At 43.8% G+C, this 20187-nt stretch overlaps 1 protein-coding gene across 1 annotated transcript in view; it reads left to right on the forward strand.

The window, feature by feature from the left end:
• The window catches only part of U2AF2 (U2 small nuclear RNA auxiliary factor 2), a 212022-nt gene that overhangs the window by 137455 nt on the left and 54380 nt on the right, over positions 1-20187 (forward strand). The window contains exon 9 of the mRNA XM_075327678.1: positions 13843-13929. Coding sequence (XP_075183793.1) covers positions 13843-13929 — 87 coding nt within the window. The remainder of the gene's footprint in view (positions 1-13842; positions 13930-20187) is intronic.

Below are 20187 nucleotides of genomic sequence, written 5' to 3' on the forward strand. Positions count from 1 at the left end.
CAGTTACAGTTTGGTGGGTTTTTTTTTTTTTTATTTAAATTTACCATGATCACTATATAGCAAAAGTGATGGCAATAGGATTTCCCAGGTCAGTACGAGTTCATAGATGCCAAACATGTATAATCTGGTGTGTTTTTGATTCCTGTAACGTTCTCAATTGTCAGGATCTGGGGCTGTGCGATGACTTAGTTTGCACCCTTAGCTGAGGTTTTTACAAATGCAATTTTTGGGTAGATGCAATGTTTTTATCGTCTCTCACTGCAATGTTGCAGCAGCCCCCAAACATTTATTTTAGATGTGATCTGACATTTATGAATGCAGCAATGCAAAATGTTTGTTTTTTTTGTTTTTTTTTTTTAACGATTTTATTTACAGTGCGGAAAAGGGGAGGTTGATTTGAACTTATAATTTCTTTTTTTCATATTTATAAAAACTTTTAAAAAAACTTTTGTTTTTCTTAGTCCCCTTAAACTTGCAGCTGATATAGTTCGATAGCTTGTGCGGTACAGAGTGATGCTTCAGCACTGCTCTTAACAGAAATGCTGATAGTCTGTGAATTCTGGTGCTCAGCCGGCATTCACAGTAACTGTCATGACAAACACAGGTCATTCGCTAACCTCTGACTGTTATGATTACCCATCATACCCTTGTAATCATGTCACATGGCCGCAGATGAGAACTTCATATGTTAAATCCCTCCATCAGTGATTGACTGTGGATTTTAACTAGTTAACAGCAGTGGGTGGATCTCCGACCTTCCTGCATCTAGTGATGGGCGATCCCGAATTGTAAAGAACGGGGTTCATACAGAACACATAGTGATCGTGTACACGATCCCGATCACAAGCTTTTCTGGGAAGCTCGTATTACAGTTCAAGTCCAGGGAGTGTAAAAAAAACCCCAAAAAAACGCACATTATTAAAAACACATTATGATCATACTTACCAGGTCCCACGACACGTCCTGCAGACTGTTTCCCGGCCGCTTCTGCTTCAGTGTCCCATCATTAATCACTACTGACTAAAGGACCTTCCATGGCTATGACGTCGTCGAAGGTCCTGTTAACTGAACTTTGACTGTCACTGTGCAAGTGTTGCATCGGCATCACCCGGTACCAACAGGAGTGGGTCGGCTGCATGTATTTCCAAGTAGCTGAGGCGCTCCTGACCGGAGAGCATCGGGCTGTACCGTCTGATACCGATGCGAGACGCAAGTGGAATCATCCCTTCACGGTCAGCCTGCTTCTGGCTCTGTACACAGTGATGAAGCAGAGCTGACATGGCTCTACCTGTGGACTGTCGTACTAAGGATTTTTTTTTATAATAGAGATGGAGTCTCTAAATTGTTTTTGTGTTTCTAATTTGTTTATTTTTTTACTCTTTACTAGAAATTCATGGTGGCCATGCTTAATTTGGCGTGACACCATGAATTTCAGGCTTAGTACCATCTGAGAATACAAAGCTGGTATTAACCCCTTATTACCCAACGTTCCAAAGCCATCAGGGTCTCTGGATGAGCTGGGTAAAGCGCCTGGAAATGACGCTAAGAAACAATGCGCTATTTCCAGGGGCGGCTGCGGGCTGCCGAGAATTCCAGCCCCCAGCTACATGGTTTTACCTGACTGGCGATTTTAAAATATGGTGAGAGCCCATGCATTTTTTTTTTTTTCACATTATATGTATTACTGTACGATGGCGGAACATATGCTTTCAGTGACTGTAGGTCATTCTGTGCACTTGAAGGAAAGCTAAGAATTTAGAGAAACTTATTTGAGGATCAAGGATGGTCAGTTTGTGGTGATCAGAAAGTTCTTTGCTCCTTGGGCAAGGAGGAGGATACACAAGGTACCCATGCTTTTTGTGGGAATGGGACAGCTGGGATAAGACTCATCACTGTAGCCACAAAATTGGCCAATGAAAACATTTTTGCAACCTGTACTTAAAAACAGTTGCATAAAGTGTTTTAATTAATCCCACTAAAGTTCTACCACCACTCCACTTTAAGATTGGACTGATGAAGCAGTTTGGGAAAGCTCTACCGAAATGAGACTTTTATGTACCGTATATGCCGGCGTATAAGACGACTGGGCGTATAAGACGACCCCCAACTTCTGCCCTAAAAATATAGAATTTGGGATATACTCACTGTATAAGACTACCCCGCTCCCAAATGAAAAAAAAGTCTGCTTTGATTGCAACATGTTAATTTTAATTCCGCGAGAGCCGTACAATATGTTTTTAAAGGGCCATTGACAGATCAATCGCTCCAATGTTCACTTAGTACAGCAAGGAATGCTCCTCCCTGCTGTATAAAGCCCCAACTGGACTGAAACAATGGTACTACACTCTGCTACAAACAGACACACACAACTCTGCTACAAACAGACAAACACACACAACTCTGCTACAAACAGACAAACACACACAACTCTGCTACATACAGACAAACACATACAACTCTGCTACATACAGACAAACACATACAACTCTGCTACATACAGACAAACACATACAACTCTGCTACATACAGACAAACACATACAACTCTGCTACATACAGACAAATACACACAACTCTGCTGCTCTGTGGGGCCTGCACCCGCGGCTCGGCGGGTACAGCACCCGCGGCATCGGCGGGGGGGGGGGGATTGGCAGGGCATACATCTGGGGGGTTAGAAGCAGCTCACCGGGGCCCATAATAGGCACAAGTCCCCCTGTGTTAGATATCTCCCCCATAGTGCTGCCCATGGCCCCTATATAGATCGCACAAGTCCCCCTGTGTTAGATATCTTCCCCATAGTGCTGCCCATGGTCCCTATAGATCGCACAAGTCCCCCTGTGTTAAATATCTCCCCCATAGTGCTGCCCATGGCCCCTATATAGATCGCACAAGTCCCCCTGTGTCAGATATCGCCACCATAGTGCTGCCCATGGCCCCTATAGATCGCACAAGTCCCCCTGTGTCAGATATGGCCCCTAGGTTGCTGCCCAAAGTAAAATAAAACCCTCTTTCCTTACCTCCTGCAGCGCTGAGCTCCCTCCTGTCTGGCTCCGTGCTTCTGTTCTTCCACTTCCTGGTTCTCAGTGCGGTCATGTGATCGGCACAGCAGCCTGAGATCTCTGCCTGCCTGATCACAGTGGAAGCAGGGACACGGGGAGAAACGCTGCAGGGGTAAGTAAAGCTTTTTTATTTTAGAATGAGCAGCAGCCTGGGGGCCAAATCTAACACAGGGGTGGGCATGTGCGATCACACTGGGACGCAGGCTCATATAATATGCACCGCTGCCCCAGCCCCTCACTGCGTGCGATTTCAGCACCATTGGAGATGGACAGCGGCTGTGCATATTATATGAGCGGGTGCAGGAGATCAACGGATGCAGCCCGCAGCGTTCCCCTGTGCTCCAGAGCTGCTGCCCCCACCTCCCCTGGACGCTGCAGTGTACATACACACCCCCCCCCCCCCCACCCCGTATATCCGGCGTATAAGACGACCCCCCACTGTAGCCATTATTTTAAGGGGGTAAAAAGTCGTCTTATACGCCAGTATATACGGTACCTGTGTACAAAGTTTCAGGGAGTGTCAAATGCAAAATTGAAGTAAGGTATTTTCAGAAACTCATGAAGTATGACGTGTTAAAAACAAAAATGAAAGCTGCTGAGAAAAGGGCCTGGGATTGTTTTAAAGTAGTGAAGAACTTTCTAGGTAACAACAAGGATCCGAAACTGAAGTCCATCATGGAGAGCATTTCAGTTCATCTTGAAATGTTTCAAAGCCTTGGGATGTCTGATAATCTGAAGTTACATTTTTTTACATTCCCATTTCAACTACTTTCTTGAAAGCCTTGGTGGTGATAGCAAAATGCAAGGAGAAAAATTTCATTGGGATATCAAGGAGATGGAACGTCAATACCAAGATAGATTTGCACATGAGTACGACTGCTGGGTGCTTCAGAGAAAATGGAACAAGAAGCTTTAAAATGAAAAGGAAAAAGCGCAAGAATTTTCAATAGTTGCAGAATGAATATTCAATATATTTTTATATATGTGTACATTTTTGGCTACAATGAGCTTTCTTGTTCATCTCACTTTCATGCAAGTTTTAAGCTATATCCCTACGTGGTAAAAAGTGAGTTGTTTTTTTTTTTTGTTTTTTTTAAATCTAGACATAACTGTCGTTGGATTTGGCAAATTTTCATAAACTCAAATTTTGCATACTTGTTTTATTAGTGTGAAAACCACAATGTTTTTTTTATTTTTTCCTTTTCAAAATGATTATTTCTCTGGGTAACCTTTTTATGCTGTGTGCACAAGTCGCATTTTTATCATGGTTTTTTTATGTATTTGAAGATTTGTCACAAAACCTGAACGGAATCCTGATACTAGCAAAGTCAATTAGAATCCTGTAGTGTCATACACACGTTGCTTATTTGTGACTTGCAGATTTGGTGCAGAAAATCTGCAGCATATCCAATTTTTTTTTTCTCTCATTAACTTCAATGAAGTCAGTCAAAAACACTATGAAGACGCAGGTATAAAAATAGATGCAGATTTGCTGTGTTTTTAGACAGCAGTGAAGGCTACTAATAACTAGAGATGGGCAAATAGTAAAATATTCAGGTTCAGATTTTTTTGAGCCAAATAAAGTCTTTGTGTATTCGTACTGCATAACAAACCTAATGCAAGTCAATAAGGAATCTCTGATAATTTTCTGCAGGACCTTGGAGTAGTGCGGGCTTTACACGAGACGATCTATCGTGCGATAGATCGTCGGGTGTCACGGTTTTCGTGACGCACATCCGGTATCGCTTGCGACGTCGTCCCGTGTGACAAATATGAGCGTCTGTAAACGAATGCAAATCGGTTACGAATCGCGGGTCGTGTACAGGTCGCTCATTTTTAAAAAATCGTTTATTCTTCTTTGCGCCGATTGCTCATCGTACCCGGGGTAGCACACATCGCTCAATGTGACATCCCGGGAACGATGAACAGCAGCTTAACTGCGTCCCGCGGCTCCCGCCGGCAATGCTAAAGGAAGGAGGTGGGCGGGATGTTTACGTCCTGCTCATCTCCGCCCCTCCGCTTCTTTTGGCCGGCGGCTGTGTGACGTCGCTGTGACGCCGAATGTCCCTCCCCCTTCAGGAAAAAAACGTTCGCCTCCCACAGCGAGGTTGCTCATTAGGTAAGTACGTGTGACGGGGGTTTAACGACTTTGTGCCACACGGGCAGCGATTTTGCCCGTGACGCACAAACGACGGGGACTCGTGCAATCGGACGATAGATCGTACCGGGTAAAGCCCACACAGGTCTAGGAGGGCTGTAAAAATTCTGCAATAGATATTAAAATGTTGAAACTGAATGGGAGCAGCATGGGGAAGATGCCTGGATGCATTTTTGACACGCATTTGGTTTCTGGGAATAATGTTGTCAGTATTTATGCCACTTTTACGAAATGACAATCACTGCGTTTTTGATACGTAGGTTTGCTGTAGGTTTGTTACAAATCTGCATGTTTTATCCTTATGCCAGCAAAGTTAATGAGAGTTCTGAAGTGCTGTGTGCATGGTGCTTTTTTCTACCAAATCTGCAAGGAAAAAAAATAGCTGCAGCATGTCAATTCTTGGTGCATTTTTTGCCTGCAATGTTTAGCCCTTCAAACCATTATGAAAACCACGTGGGTTTTTTTTCTAGAAGGTGCTGATCTGATGCAAAAAATAGTCTTCAAATACTCAGCGTGCGCGCATAGCCTAATAGTAACATTTTACTACTTTTATTTGGGCATGTGGTATGTGAGACATGGTCAGACACATCCTGTTTAATTTATGAGTAGCAGTATTAATCCACTCTAGGTTGGAATATAATTAGGATTGATTATTGTACTAGCTGGTCTAAAAATGCAAAACAAAAATCTCTCCCTTCAATGACACAAGCTCCCTCTACACTAACTTTGGACGCACTGCGCACAATATGGTGTTTGTGGATCTTATTTTTATTTGTGGCCTTCTCCTCTACCATATCCATAAACCACCTCATGCGGCCTGCAACCAGAATTTTGAGGGCCAAGAAATGGCCCTCACTCATACATTTTGGAGAGCGGTGTCTAATACATTTGGTAGAGCAGCACGGTAGTTCAGTAGTTAGCACTGCAGTCTTTCACACTGCGCAGAAGATGGAGTCTGTGGATAATTTTTTTTTTTTTTAACTAAATACTTTTGGGCCTTTTCCACCATATCTAGACTCCTCATGAAGCCCTCAACCATAAGTTTGTTGTGGTTCTGACATGTGGCACGCTCGCACATGTACTATGGCTGGGCCATGTGCTTAAAGGGAACCTGTCATCAGAAATTTCGCCCAAAAGCTAAAAGATTCCCCCTCTGCAGCTCCTGGGCTGCATTCTAGGAAGGTCCCTGTTATTATTGTGCCCCATGTGAGACCAAAATAAAGCCTTTATAAAGTTCTACCTTTTTGTATGCAGCTTCTGTAAATCCGACACGGGGGCGGGCTCTCTGCCGTCCGTTATTCTGCCTCCTGGTCCTGTATGCCGCCCCCATCGCTCCTTTCCATATCTGATGCACCGCCCACTGCTCCAGCCATCCCCGTGCATGCCCAGTGCCAGTCTCACAGGACTGAGCACTGTGACTGCTGGTGATGTGTGCGCAGGCAAGTGATTATGGACGGGGCTGTGACTGTTATCAGCAAGTACCCGGCCATAATCTCTTGAGCGCGCAAACCTCTCCAGCGTCACACTGAGCTCAGTGTAGATGCTAGACTGTATGGGCTGCTTCCAGGGATGACGTCCCTTTGTCATGTGATAGGGGCGTGTTCGAAATACTATCACATGACAAAGGGACGTCATCCCTGGAAGCAGCCCATACAGTCTAGCATCTACACTGAGCTCAGTGTGACGCTGGAGAGGTTTGCGCGCTCAAGAGATTATGGCCGGGTACTTGCTGATAACAGTCACAGCCCCGTCCATAATCACTTGCCTGCGCACACATCACCAGCAGTCACAGTGCTCAGTCCTGTGAGACTGGCACTGGGCATGCACGGGGATGGCTGGAGCAGTGGGCGGTGCATCAGATATGGAAAGGAGCGATGGGGGCGGCATACAGGACCAGGAGGCAGAATAACGGACGGCAGAGAGCCCGCCCCTGTGTCGGATTTACAGAAGCTGCATACAAAAAGGTAGAACTTTATAAAGGCTTTATTTTGGTCTCACATGGGGCACAATAATAACAGGGACCTTCCTAGAATGCAGCCCAGGAGCTGCAGAGGGGGAATCTTTTAGCTTTTGGGCGAAATTTCTGATGACAGGTTCCCTTTAACTTGGTGGTTCTGCAGTTTATGAAAAATGAGCACAATTTGCCTCAGCTACTTGTGACTGTATGTGGAGTGTGTGCTCATTTCCACAAGTCAACTCCAGCTACCAGTTGTGTGGCAGTGCTTCAGCAGTGCCTGCAAGTGGCAGCTCACTGATAGGTGTGGGTCGTGACCACATGTTAGAATTCCACGTTGCACATCTACTTGGCAAGGCTTTTTGACCAAAAGAAGGCCTTACTTGTGTGACAGAATAGGTTTTGCGCTATATAGTTAAAATAATGCTGTGCCTGGTATTCTTCACAATACCAGCACCAACATGTCTGTCTGTATTCCGTTCAGCTACCCCACATAAAAACTGATGTGTGAACATGGATTTCTGAGCTCTCAGTTTCAATAAAAATTTGGGGGAAACAGCCAAGCTTGTGATGATTACTTCATAATCAGCGTAACCATCCTACTTCTGTTAATTCTCAAACGCTCCATGCTCACAATTCAAGAAACTTTGCATGTGGGCCATGTGGAGATGGAGGAAGAAAGTACATGGGGTGCTTTGTGCATGCTAATCTACCCTGTCCAGGATGCAGGTGCAGATGCTTCCTGCCCTGCACCTGTCGTGGCACATTCTCAAGCACCGTCAACGTTGTCAGAATTTTATTTTTTTACTTTTTTTTTTCCCCCAGACCAGTGTTCAAGTATCTCCTGTATACAAGCACCCACCCACAGGCCCAAACACTAAAGTGGCATATTTAAAGACTCCCATATGGTGCTATCATAGTGAAGGAAAAGATACTCACCAGTAATTAAATTTTCCAGAGCCATGACAGGTGCTAATTCCCTCCCTTAGTCTTGGTCATGGCTCCTTGCCGGCATGTTTTGTTTTCCAATTATGGGGGGTGGTCCGGTTTTTTTTTTTTGTTTTGTTTTGTTTTTTGTAAGGGTAAAATAAAAATATATATATACACTTCCTCACATACGGTGCTGTCATGGTTCTGGAAACTCAAATTACCGCTGAAGTTACCTTAAGTCACCAATAAGTAGAAAGTGTACAGGCCTTTGCTTTGAATTACTTCAACACATCTGTGGCCACAGGACATCACTACTCACTACTCTGGTGTGATTTTGGTCCATTTTTCTTCGAGTCTCTTCTACATTATTTGACTGATGTGGGTTTCTTGGCCATAACGGTCACCAAGGATTTTCCAGAGGTTTTCTATTTCCTTTAGATAAGGACTCTGAGCAGGCCGTCTCATTATTGCAATGTTTTCTGTTTCAACAAACTGCTTTAGGGTACTTTCACACTTGCGTTGTTTTCCTTCCGTTACAATCCGCCCTTTTGGAAAACAGCGGAATCCGTTAACGGATTCCGCTGTTTCCCATGGACTTGTATGGGTGACGGATTGTGCCAAAAGGACCTGCGTTGCTTCCGCTGGGCGACGCTCCGTTGCTTCCGCCCAGCGGGAGGAACGCAGCATGTAACGTTGTTTTGAGCAGCGGAATCCTCAGGATTTACAATTACAATACAATCACCAACATTATTTTGTCTCGCAGTGGCTGAACGTTCAGCTGAGCGCCCGCCCGCCAGCATGCCCGGCCGCCGGCAAGTGACAGCGCTCAGCTGAGCACCCGCCCGCTGGCATGCCCGGCCGCCGGCATGCCCGGCCGTCGGCAAGTGACAGCACTCAGCTGAGCGACCGGCCGCCGGCATGCCCGATCGCCGGCAAGTGACAGCGCTCAGCTGATCACCCGGCGGCCGGCAAGTGACAGCGCTCAGCTGATCACCCGGCGGCCGGCTGCAGGGAGCGATCAGCTGATCACCCGGCGGCCAGCTACTGGGAGCGATCAGCTGATCACCCGGCGGCCGGCTAAACTGTAAAAAAAAAAAAAAAAAAAATCAAAACGGATTCCGTTGTTTTGCAGCATCCGTTGTGCCACTATATGCAACACATCCGTTGCATCCGTCACACAACGCAATGCAACGGATACCGTTCAACGCAAGTGTAAAACTAGCCTTACCAGTTTTGCTGTGTGAGTCATGCATGGAAATTGCTGGCTGATTGAGTGATGAATGTAAGTAAAGGCCCTGTCACACACAGATAAATCTTTGGCTGATCTGTGGTTGCAGTAAAATCATGGACATATTATTCCATTTGTACACAGCCACAAACATGGAACTGATTGTCTACAATTTCACTGCAACCACAGATCTGCCACAGATTTATCTGTGTGTGACAGGGCCTTTAGGAACCACATGTTGAAGGTTCTGATGCATGCTTGCATTCACTGCCATGTAGCTGTATGAGAGGTACAATTCCTGATCCAGAAAACATTCCCCAAACCATGACACTTCCTCCAGACCCAAATGAATTAAACTTGCTTTCATCACTAAAATGAAGTGTGGACCTGTTTCTCACTAAAGGTGAGTCTAGCCTTCTGATTTTTTCTGCTAATGAGAGGTTTAACCACTGCAGAGTGGGCTTTTAGTCCAAATGCTCTTAAACGTTGTGCCATTGAATGACAAGACCGATCCTTACCCTCCCTGTTTAGTGCTGAACTAGCGAGCAATTCCAGCTGCAGTGTTGAAATGATTACCCATGGAGATTCTCCACATTATACTGTCCTCTTGCATTTGTGTTTGAAGGGCAACCATCCTCCTTGGGGGACTTAATATGTGATGTTGTAAAAATGCAATATTCTCAATCAGATTTGGAATGACCAACTTATCTTGCTATGGCTGATAGGGTTACCCCTTTGGCCTTCATCTGGACAACCTGCTGCTGGAGGGTTTCAGTCACTTTAAAATGGCCACCATTTTTGCAGTCAGTACAAGCTGGATAGTTAGGATGCCAGTTAAATAGGATTAGTTGGTTAAGGAAATTAGCATCAGGTGCCAGATTAATAAAAATAACTTGCAGGTATCTAGAAGTGTTCTCTAATTTTGATCAGTGTTCTTTTACATTGATCTCATTTACATTTTTATGTGGTTTTGAAAAAATTCAATTTATGAAATAAACTAGTTTACTCATGTCGGATATGATCACATAGGAGTACACAATGACCTTAACATTTAGGAAATTGTGTGTTCTCTGATTTTGATCTTCTGTGCATCTGTCTATATCTATTATCTATCGCTATAGCATTAATTGGTGTCAAGTACTAGAAAAAACGCAGGTGAAATACTTTTTTTTTTTTTTTTTTTTTTCGTGCCAGGAGATTCAGAAATGGTGCCGAAGTTTATGTATCCAAATACTCAATGTGCATATACTGAATTGTAAAATGCTGTGGAATATGTTGGCAATATAGAAACATTATTTACCCTTAAAGGTGGAAAAAAGTCTTGACATTATTCTTGATATGATTTTTTTTTTTTTTTTATTTTACATGACAAACTGGTATTTTGAGGTGTTAAGCCTTTTTACAGTGGGTGCATAAAGTATTCAGACCCCTTTTTAAATTTTTCACTTTTTTGAATTTACCAAATGGCTGCAATGAGAAAAAGTTCATTTTTATTTCTCAATGTACACTTTGCACCCCATCTTGACAAAAAAAAAAACAAATGTAGAAATTTTTGCAAATTTTTTTAAAAACTGAAATATTACATGGTTATAAGTATTCAGATCCTTTCCTCAGACACTCATATTTAAGTCACATGCTGGCCATTTCCTTGTGATCCTCCTGAGTGTTTCTGCTTTTTCATTGGTGTCCAGCAGTGTTAAATTTAACTGATAGGACTTGGTTTGGAAAGGCACACACCTACAGTACCGACAAAGTTTGGACACACCTTCTCCATCAAAGTTTTCTTTATTTTCATGACTGACAATTGTAGATTCACATTGAAGGCATCAAAACTATGAATTAACACATGTGGAATGAAATACTTAACAAAGTGTGAAACAACTGAAAATATGTCTTATATCCTAGGTTCTTCAAAGTAGCCACCTTTTGCTTTGATTATTACTTTGCACATTCTTGGCATTCTCTTGATTAGCTTCAAGAGGTAGTCGCCAGAAATGGTTCTCACTTCACAGGTGTGCCCTGTCAGGCTTAATAAGTGGGATTTCTTGCCTCATAAATGGGGTTGGGACCATCAGTTGTGTTGTAGACGTTTGGTGGATACACCGCTAATAGTCCTACTGAATAGACTGTTAGCTTCTTTTTTCTTACCATAATACGAATTCTAAGTAAAGAAAAACGAGTGGCCATCATTACTTTAGGAAATTAAGGTCAGTCCGAAAAATTGGGAAAACTTTGAATGTGTCCCCAAGCGCAGTGGCAAAAACCATCAAACGCTACAAAGAAACTGGCTCACATGAGGACCGCCCCAGGAAAGGAAGACAAAGAGTCATCTCTGCTGTGGAGGATAAGTTTATCCGAGTCACCAGCCTCAGAAATTGCAGGCTAACAGCAGCTCAGATTAGAGACCAGGTCAATGCCACACAGAGTTCTAGCAGCAGACACATCTCTAGAACAACTGTTAAGAGGAGACTTTGTGCAGTAGGCCTTCATGGTGAAATAGCTGCTAGGAAACCACTGCTGAGGACAGGCAACAAGCAGAAGAGACTTGTTTGGGCTAAAGAACACAAGGAATGGACATTAGACCAGTGGAAATCTGTGCTTTGGTCTAATCTGATGTTTGGATCCAACCACCGTGGCTTTGTGCAATGTAGAAAAGGTGAACGGGTGGACTCTACATGCCTGGTTCCCATGGTGAAGCATAGAGGAGGAGGTGTGATGGTGTGGGAGTACTTTGCCTTCAATTTTGAATAAATCCCCAACAGTGTCACCAGCAAACTGAACCAGCATGGCTACCACAGCATTTTGCAGCGGCATGCTATTCCATCCGGTTTGCGTTTAGTTGGATCATTTATTTTTCAACAGGACAATGACCCCAAACACACCTCCAGGCTGTGTAAGGACTATTTGACTAAAGAGGAGAGTGATGTGGTGCTACGCCAGATGACCTGACCTCCAGTCACCAGACCTGAACCCAATCGAGATGGTTTGAGGTGAGCTGGACCGCAGAGAAGGCAAAAGGGCCAACAAGTGCTAAGCATCTCTGGGAACTCCTTCAAGACTGTTGGAAGACCATTTCTGGTGACTATTTCTTGAAGCTCATCAAGAGAATGCCAAGAGTGTGCAAAGCAGTAATCATAGCAAAAGGTGGCTACTTTGAAGAACCTAGAATATAAGACATATTTTCAGTTGTTTCACACTTTTTTAAGTATTTCATTCCACATGTTTTAATTCATAGTTTTGATGCCTTCAATGTGAATCTACACTTTTCAGAGTCATGTAAATAAAACTCTTTGACTGAGGTGGTGTCTCCAAATTTTTGGTCTGTACTGGATCTATATTAATCATCAGAGCTCACAGTACTTGTCAGATCAAATAAGACTCATGAGGTCAAAGGAACTGCCCAAGGAGCTCAGACAGAATTGTGGCAAGGTACAGATCTGGGCAAGGTTACAAAATTTCTGCAGTACTCAAGGTCCCTAAAAGCACAGTGGCTTCCATAATCCTTAAACGGATGAAGTTTGGGACCACCAGAACTCTTCCTAGACCTGGCCGTACAGCCAAACTGAGCAATTGTGGAAGAAGAGCCTTGATGAGAGAGGTACAAAAGTACCTTTGAAAAGTACAACATTTTCGTGAAATTTCCGTTTTTTTTCACAAAAACGCAAAAAATATCGGCCTAAATTTACCACTAACATGAAGCCCAACATATCACGAAAAAACAGTCTCAGAATCACCGGGATCCGTTGAAGCGTTCCAGAGTTATAACCTCATAAAGGGACACTGGTCAAATTTGCAAAAAATGTCCTGATCTTTAGGGTCAAAATAGGCTTGGGGCTGAAGGGGTTAGTATTACCCAGCTATTGCCATATTCTGGACCTTTGGGGTAATTCAGTTGCTTTTTGCTATAATTATCATTAACACCAGCTCAAGACGTACAAAATAAGCAGTTACTGATCCCCAGATCCCAAAAAAATAAGGGTCTCGGAAAATGAGTAAAATGAAAGTGTTTTTTTTTTTGTTTTTTTTGTTTTTTTTTTATGAACTTATAAATTTTTTTTTTTGTTTTTTTTTTCACCACTTAGATAAAAGTAAAACTATGATTGGTATCTGAACTTATACTGACCTGAGGAATCATACTATCAGGTCAGTTTTATCATATCGTAAACATGGTAAATAAAAACCCAAAAAAACAATTGTGAAATTTCCCTTTTTTTTTTTTTTTTTTGCAATTTCACTGTACTTGGATTTTTTTTTTCCCCCCTTGTTTTCCAGTACAATATGGGGCATATTGAATGGTTTCATTTAAAAGTACAACTCGTCCCACAAAAAACAAGCCCTCTTATGGTAATATTGACAGAAAAATATAGTTATGGCTCTTGGACGAAGGGTGAGGAAGAACCGAAAATGAGAAACGGAAAATCACAGGAGGGGTGAAGAAGTTTAATTGGGCCATAATAAATCATCATGCATTTATTCAAGCCTTTTTATTTATTTTTTATATCTTATATATACAGGCCATTGCTGGACTTAATGGAATGCAGTTGGGAGACAAAAAACTTCTTGTGCAAAGAGCAAGTGTTGGTGCAAAGAATGCTACACTGGTAAGTCTTTAAAATCTTTTGCTGCCAAGTGTTTTTTTACATTTTATGCTTTTGTTAGGTCAATTTTCACACTTGGTATGTACAAATAAAACTTAAATTACTTCAGAATTGATATTAACCCTGATTAACTTAAGTTTTTCTGAAAGTACGGTAGTTAATTCTTGCTTTAAACGTTACACATGCAATTTTGCATTAGAGATTAAAAAAGTTTAAAAATGTGACCTAAAACAAAATATTTACACCACTCTTCCATTGGCCTCGTTCAGACGTCCTTGTGACACATATATGTTGTATCGGTTTTGTTTTGTTTGTTTTTTTCAATGTTACAGCACGTACTCCTCTATTGCGCAAGTCACATGTCTTCGTGGGTTTTTTTTCTTTTTTTTTTTTTTTTTTTTTTTACATGGACAGGGTGTTCTTGCAAAACAAAGACATTGTACTTTTTTTTTTTTTCTTTTTCTTCTCTTTCCTGCAGTACCAATGACAAGAGCCAGTACAAGTCTGTCCGTGAAAAAAAGCAAAGCACACAGGGGTATTCGTGTGCTGTGTTTTTTTTAATATTGAAAATTTTATAGGAGACGTTTTGTAATTATTGATCTATCTGTGAAAAACAGGCACACGGTGATACACTGATGCAACACACTTGACACCAGTACGATGTTTTTCACGTGCGTCTTTAATATGGAAATGTGAATGAAGCCTTAAGGCTATGTGCGCACTGGCAAATGGAATTTTCTTGAGAAAATTCCGCATGCTCTCAAAGATTACCGCACCCGCGGTGAAAAAAACGCAGCAAACTGCACCCGAAAACCGCATGCGGTTTGCTGCGGTTTCACCGTGGTATTGTTCGCGGTATTGCCATGGTTTTGTCACGTGCGGGTTGGGATGTGCTTTATTGCATTCAATGCAATAAAGCACATTAAAAAAAGTCATTTAATTCTGAGGTAGTAGATAGACAGAAGAATAGATAGAGGGATAGATAGATAGAGGACAGATCGCTGCATTTCCCACGGTCGGCAGTGAGTTCACATTACCGGCCGTGGGAAATGACCGGTAATTACCTCTGCTGTTTGCATTCATTCAGCGCTGTCTGTGACAGTCGCGGCTGGATGTAAGCAGCGCAGGACCTGTGGATTACGCCGGAGCTTTGGTGCGGGAGGGATTAATAAAATGGTGAACGAGGCTTGTTTGTTTTATTTAATTTAAAGGATTTTTCGGTGTCTGTGTTTTTTCACTTACGGGTTGATCATGTCAGCTGTCACATAGACGCTGCCATGATCAAGCCTGGAGTTAATGGCGGTGATCCACCACCATTAACCCCTTGTATTACCCTGACCGCCACTGCTACACGGCGCCAGGAAGAGCCGGGGACACGCCGGTGCTGCCGCATAATGCATGCGACAGTCCCGGGGCAGCTGCGGCTGATATTCTCGGCTGCGGGAGGTGGGAGTAAGGCGGGGGACATTAACCCTTCCCCTCTCCCTCCCCAGCCTGAGAATACCGGGCCGCCGCTGTGTGCTTACCTCGGCTGGAAGGTAAATATACAGCGGAGCCCACGTTCTTTGTTTTCTATATTTCCGTTTTCTTTCTATGTGTGTTCTATGTGTATGTGTCCTGTGTCTGTGATCTATGTCTGTGATGTGTGTGTGTGTGTGTGTGATCTGTGTGTGTGTTTACTCTCTGTACGGCTTCCTCTTCCTGTAATGACATCACTTCCCTGCAAAACCGCAGACAGGCGATGTACATTACCGGAGGTAAACCGCGACATACCGCAGGGAATAACGCAGGAAAACGCAGTGAACCGCACAGAATTTGCTTCCTGCGTTATTCCCTGCGGGATTTCACGATTAACATTGGAGTCAATGGAGTGAAATCCCGCAGCGACGTGCGGAAAAGAATTGACATGCAATTGTTTTTGCTGCGGGAATCCCGCAGCAAAACATGCAGCTGTCAAATTCCGCCCAGTGCGCACCGGATTTTTTTTGCCCATAGGTTTTGCTGGTGAGTCACTGCAGAGATGTTATGAACATTTTCTGCAGCAAAACATGCAGCAAAACCGCAAAAAATCCGCGGCAAAATCCGGTAAGTGCGCACATAGCCTAAAATAAGTTTGACATGTACAAATAGCTATACGTATGTCTATATTTATATCTTTAAAACTGCTCGGGAGTTAAAGCCTCTGCTTTTACATTGGAAAATTCACGTCAGCAATAACTTTGTAATGCCTGTATACATCTGCTTGCTTCTGAGTTTTGTTATCATGACTCAGTCTATTTTAAATCCAATAGTTTTATTTAGGGCAAAATGTTGAATTTATTAACCCCCTGTGCAACGTCACATACATGTGATTCTGTGGGCTGAGCTCCTCGCACACGCTACAGGTACAGGCTATAATAGCTGTGACCGGAGTTGTGCTAGGGCCATGGCAACTAACCATTTACATGGCGCTTGCCAATATATACCACCAGCAATTAAATAGAGCTCGAGCTAAATGTCTTTCATCAGGACCTGTGACTCCATTCTGGGGTGCCAGTGGGTTACTTTGAAGCTCAGTTATATGTTGAGCTTCACAGGAGACAGATTTATAGTATACTAGCTGTAGTACCTGGCGCGTTGCCTGGGATAGTATCTGTCTCTCTCCCAGTCTCTGTCGGTCTGTCTGTCCCTGTCTCTCTGTATTATTTTTGTCTGTCTGTCTCTTTCTCGGTCTGTCGGTCTATCTATGTCTGTGTTTCTCTGTCTGCCTCTAACTCTGTGTGCCTATGTGCCTGTCTCCTGACATATTACCTGACACATAAGCTTCTTATGCTATGAATGTCCTTTGTTCCTATAGCAACCAATCAGCTGCTATTAATGATCTGTAGTTCCCAGCTCCATTGACTTTAACCTCTACACGACATTTGACGTACTGGGTACATCATGAGTCAGTGCCATTCTGACAAAGGACGTACCCAGTACGTCATGGCAATCGCGTGGGTTCCTGTGCTGCATCGCCGCCGGATCTCCGGCTTATCTTGTAGCTGGAACCCGGTTCTCATTGCCAGGACTGGTACCCAAGCCGCTCCCAGCAGTTTAACCCCCTAAATGCTGCGATCAATACAATCTCAACTTTCCCTGGTGATCGGGCTCCTGTAATATGATTACAGGGACGCGTTCTGTCATGGCAACCCTTTGTCATCACTATGACGACGCTGGGTTACCCTGCCCAACTACGGATCGCCTCACAGATCATGCCGGATGCACGGTCTGTGAGGTGAACTAACTATCGCGGGGGTTCCTGTGTTGTACCCCCGAGATTGCAGCCGGGTCTCTGGCTTATTTTGTAGTCAAGACCCAGCTCTCACTGCCAGGAGCAGTGCCCACGCCGCTCCCGGCAGCCCTCTTAATTCTGCGATCCATGTGATTGCAGCATTCAGGAGGCAGGGAGAGGATTCGCTTACCTCTCCCTGGTGATCAGGCCCCTGTAATGCGATTACAGGGACCCGATCGCTGCCATGGTAACCCTGGGTCATCACCATGACTACCTAGGGTTACTGAACCCTAGGGAAACCTCAGACGGCATGCATGATGTGTGAGGCGAAGTGTCAGAGTTCCTGCAGCCCTGACACTTAGAATCCCATGCAGTGATCAAGCTCTACAGGGGATTATACCACTGATCAGGTTACTGACAGTGTCCCAGAAGGGACAAAGTAAAAAAGTAAAAAAAAAAGTGTTGGGGACAATAAAAAAAAATCCAATAAATATGTATTTATGTAAAAAAAATAAAACAAACTGCACATATTTGGTATTTCCGCATCCGTAACAACCAGAGCTATAAAACTGTCACACTAGTTAACTCCTTAACCCCTTCCCGACCATGGACGGAAAGATCCGTCATGGTGTCCGGAGCCTTAAAGACCAATGACGGATCTTTGTAATGGCGGAATCGCAGCACCGGAGCCTCCGGTGACTGCGATCGGTTAACACAAACCGCAGATTCAGGGAGGAGGGGACCTGTACCTGACCTCAGGAGGGGTGGTGCCTCCTCCCTGGACCTATGGAGGCTGTGATTGGTTGAGCGGCGTTCGTCAGCCAATCACAGCCACTGTAATGTTCCAGCCATTTAAAGTGACTGAAACATTGAAATCCAGCCCTGTCCAGTGCAGCTATAGCACTGGCCATTGGCTGGAGCTTGGTGACCTCACTGGATCACCCTCCCCCACCTCCAGTAGCTCTGATTGGAAAGATCGTCCTTGTGACCGATCTCTCCAATCACAGTGGACCTGTTGCCGGTGACCGCCCCCATCAGCTTCACTTGTCGGTCCCTGCAGCACACCAGCACAGTGAGTGTATACAGTGCAATGGCAGGGCGACAACCTCCGGTCCCATGCTGTTATGAGACCGGAGCATGGGACCCGGAAGTTGCGCGTTGTCATTGCACTCTATGAAACCGGCGAAAAGCCTCCCGATCCGCCGCCCTCCATCTGCCACAGTGCCACCGCTCCCCGATCTGCTGCCAGGCCCCTTTCCCTCGTGATCGGCTGCTCGCCCCCTCTCCTCCGTTATGTGCTGCCCGGCCCCGCCCCCTCTCCTCCGTTATGTGCTGCCCGGCCCCGCCCCCTCTCCTCCGTTATGTGCTGCGCGCCCCCTCTCCTCCGCAATTGTTGCACGAGTTTTTGCTTTTTTTTTTTTGTGCACCCCAAATAAAAACACAAAACAAAACTTGAACAATTAGGTACCTGATCAGCAATCGTCCTGCAGTCGTACTCGACTTTGGACAGGACTTTTTTTCCATCCCACATAGTCCCCCACCCCCTTTTTTGCAGAACATTCGTGCGTAAGCCCTGTTTTTTTTTTTTTCTATGCCATGGGGGTCTAGTTTCCAAAATGGGGTCACATGTGGGGGAGCTCCACTGTTTCGGCACCTCAGGGGCTCTCCAAACGCAACATGGTGCGGCTAACTATTCCAGCTAATTTTCTGTTCAAAAAGTCAAATGACACTCCTTCCCTTCCGAGTCCTGCCGTGCGCCCAAACAGTGGTTTTTCGCCACATATGAGAGATCTGCGTGCTCAGAAGAAATTGTCCAACAAATTTTGGAGGTTCATTTAATCCTGCTACCCTTGTGAATATGCAATATTTGAGGCTAAATTAACATTTTTGTTGCAAAAAGTAAAATGTTAATTTTTTTCCTTCCACATTGCTTTAGTTACTGTGGAGCACCTGAAGGGTTAATAACCTTCTTGAATGTGGTTTTGAGTAGCCCGAGGGGTGCCGTTTTTGGAATGGTGTCACTTTTGGGTGTTTTGTGTCATGTAGACCTTTCAAAATTGCTTCAAATGTGATGCGATGTCCCTAGAAAAAAGTGGCTTGGTAAATTTTGTTGTAAAAATGAGAAATTGCTCAAACTTTGAACCCCTATAAATTAAATTAACCCCTTAAATTTTTTCTTTTTCCCCAAAATTGTTCTGATGTAAAGTAGACATGTGGGAAATGTTGTTTAATTATTTTGTCATATGTCTCATTGGTTTTAGAGCATAAAAATTAACAGTTTGAAAAGTACAAAATTTTCGTGAAATTTCCGTTTTTTTTCACAAAGAAACGCAAAAAATATCGGCCTAAATTTACCACTAACATGAAGCCCAACATGTCACGAAACAACAGTCTCAGAATCACCGGGATCCGTTGAAGCGTTCCAGAGTTATAACCTCATAAAGGGACGCTGGTCAAAATTGCAAAAAATGTCCTGGTCTTTAGGGTCAAAATAGGCTTGGGGCTGAAGGGGTTAAATAATCCTATTCTTTTATATTGCGCTATTAATTCCACAGCGCTTTACATACAATGGCAACATTGTCCCCATTGGGGCTCACAAGCTAAGTTCCCGATCAGTATCTTTTTCAAGTGCGGGAGGAAACTGGAGTACCCAGAGGAAACTCATGCAAACACAGGGAGAACATACAAACTCCTTGCAGATGGTGTCCTTGGTGGGATTTGAACCAGGACCTCAGCGCTGCAAAACTGCAGTGCTAACCACTGAGCCACCATGCCAACCCCTTCAGTAAACGCAGTAAAAAAAATAAATGTAGCAAAAACTTTCATCATACACCTGCCCAAAAAAAATGGAATATAACGCAATCAAAAAGTCACATGTAAACATGGTACAGCTGAAAACGTCATGCAAAAAGCTGCCATACAGCTGCATCAGTGAGAAAATAAAAAAACTGGAGCTCTCAGAATACAGCAATGCAAAAGCCTATTTTTTTTTTTGTCCTATAAAATAA

Source organism: Anomaloglossus baeobatrachus, chromosome 11, assembly GCF_048569485.1.
Source record: "Anomaloglossus baeobatrachus isolate aAnoBae1 chromosome 11, aAnoBae1.hap1, whole genome shotgun sequence".
Taxonomy (NCBI): domain Eukaryota; kingdom Metazoa; phylum Chordata; class Amphibia; order Anura; family Aromobatidae; genus Anomaloglossus; species Anomaloglossus baeobatrachus.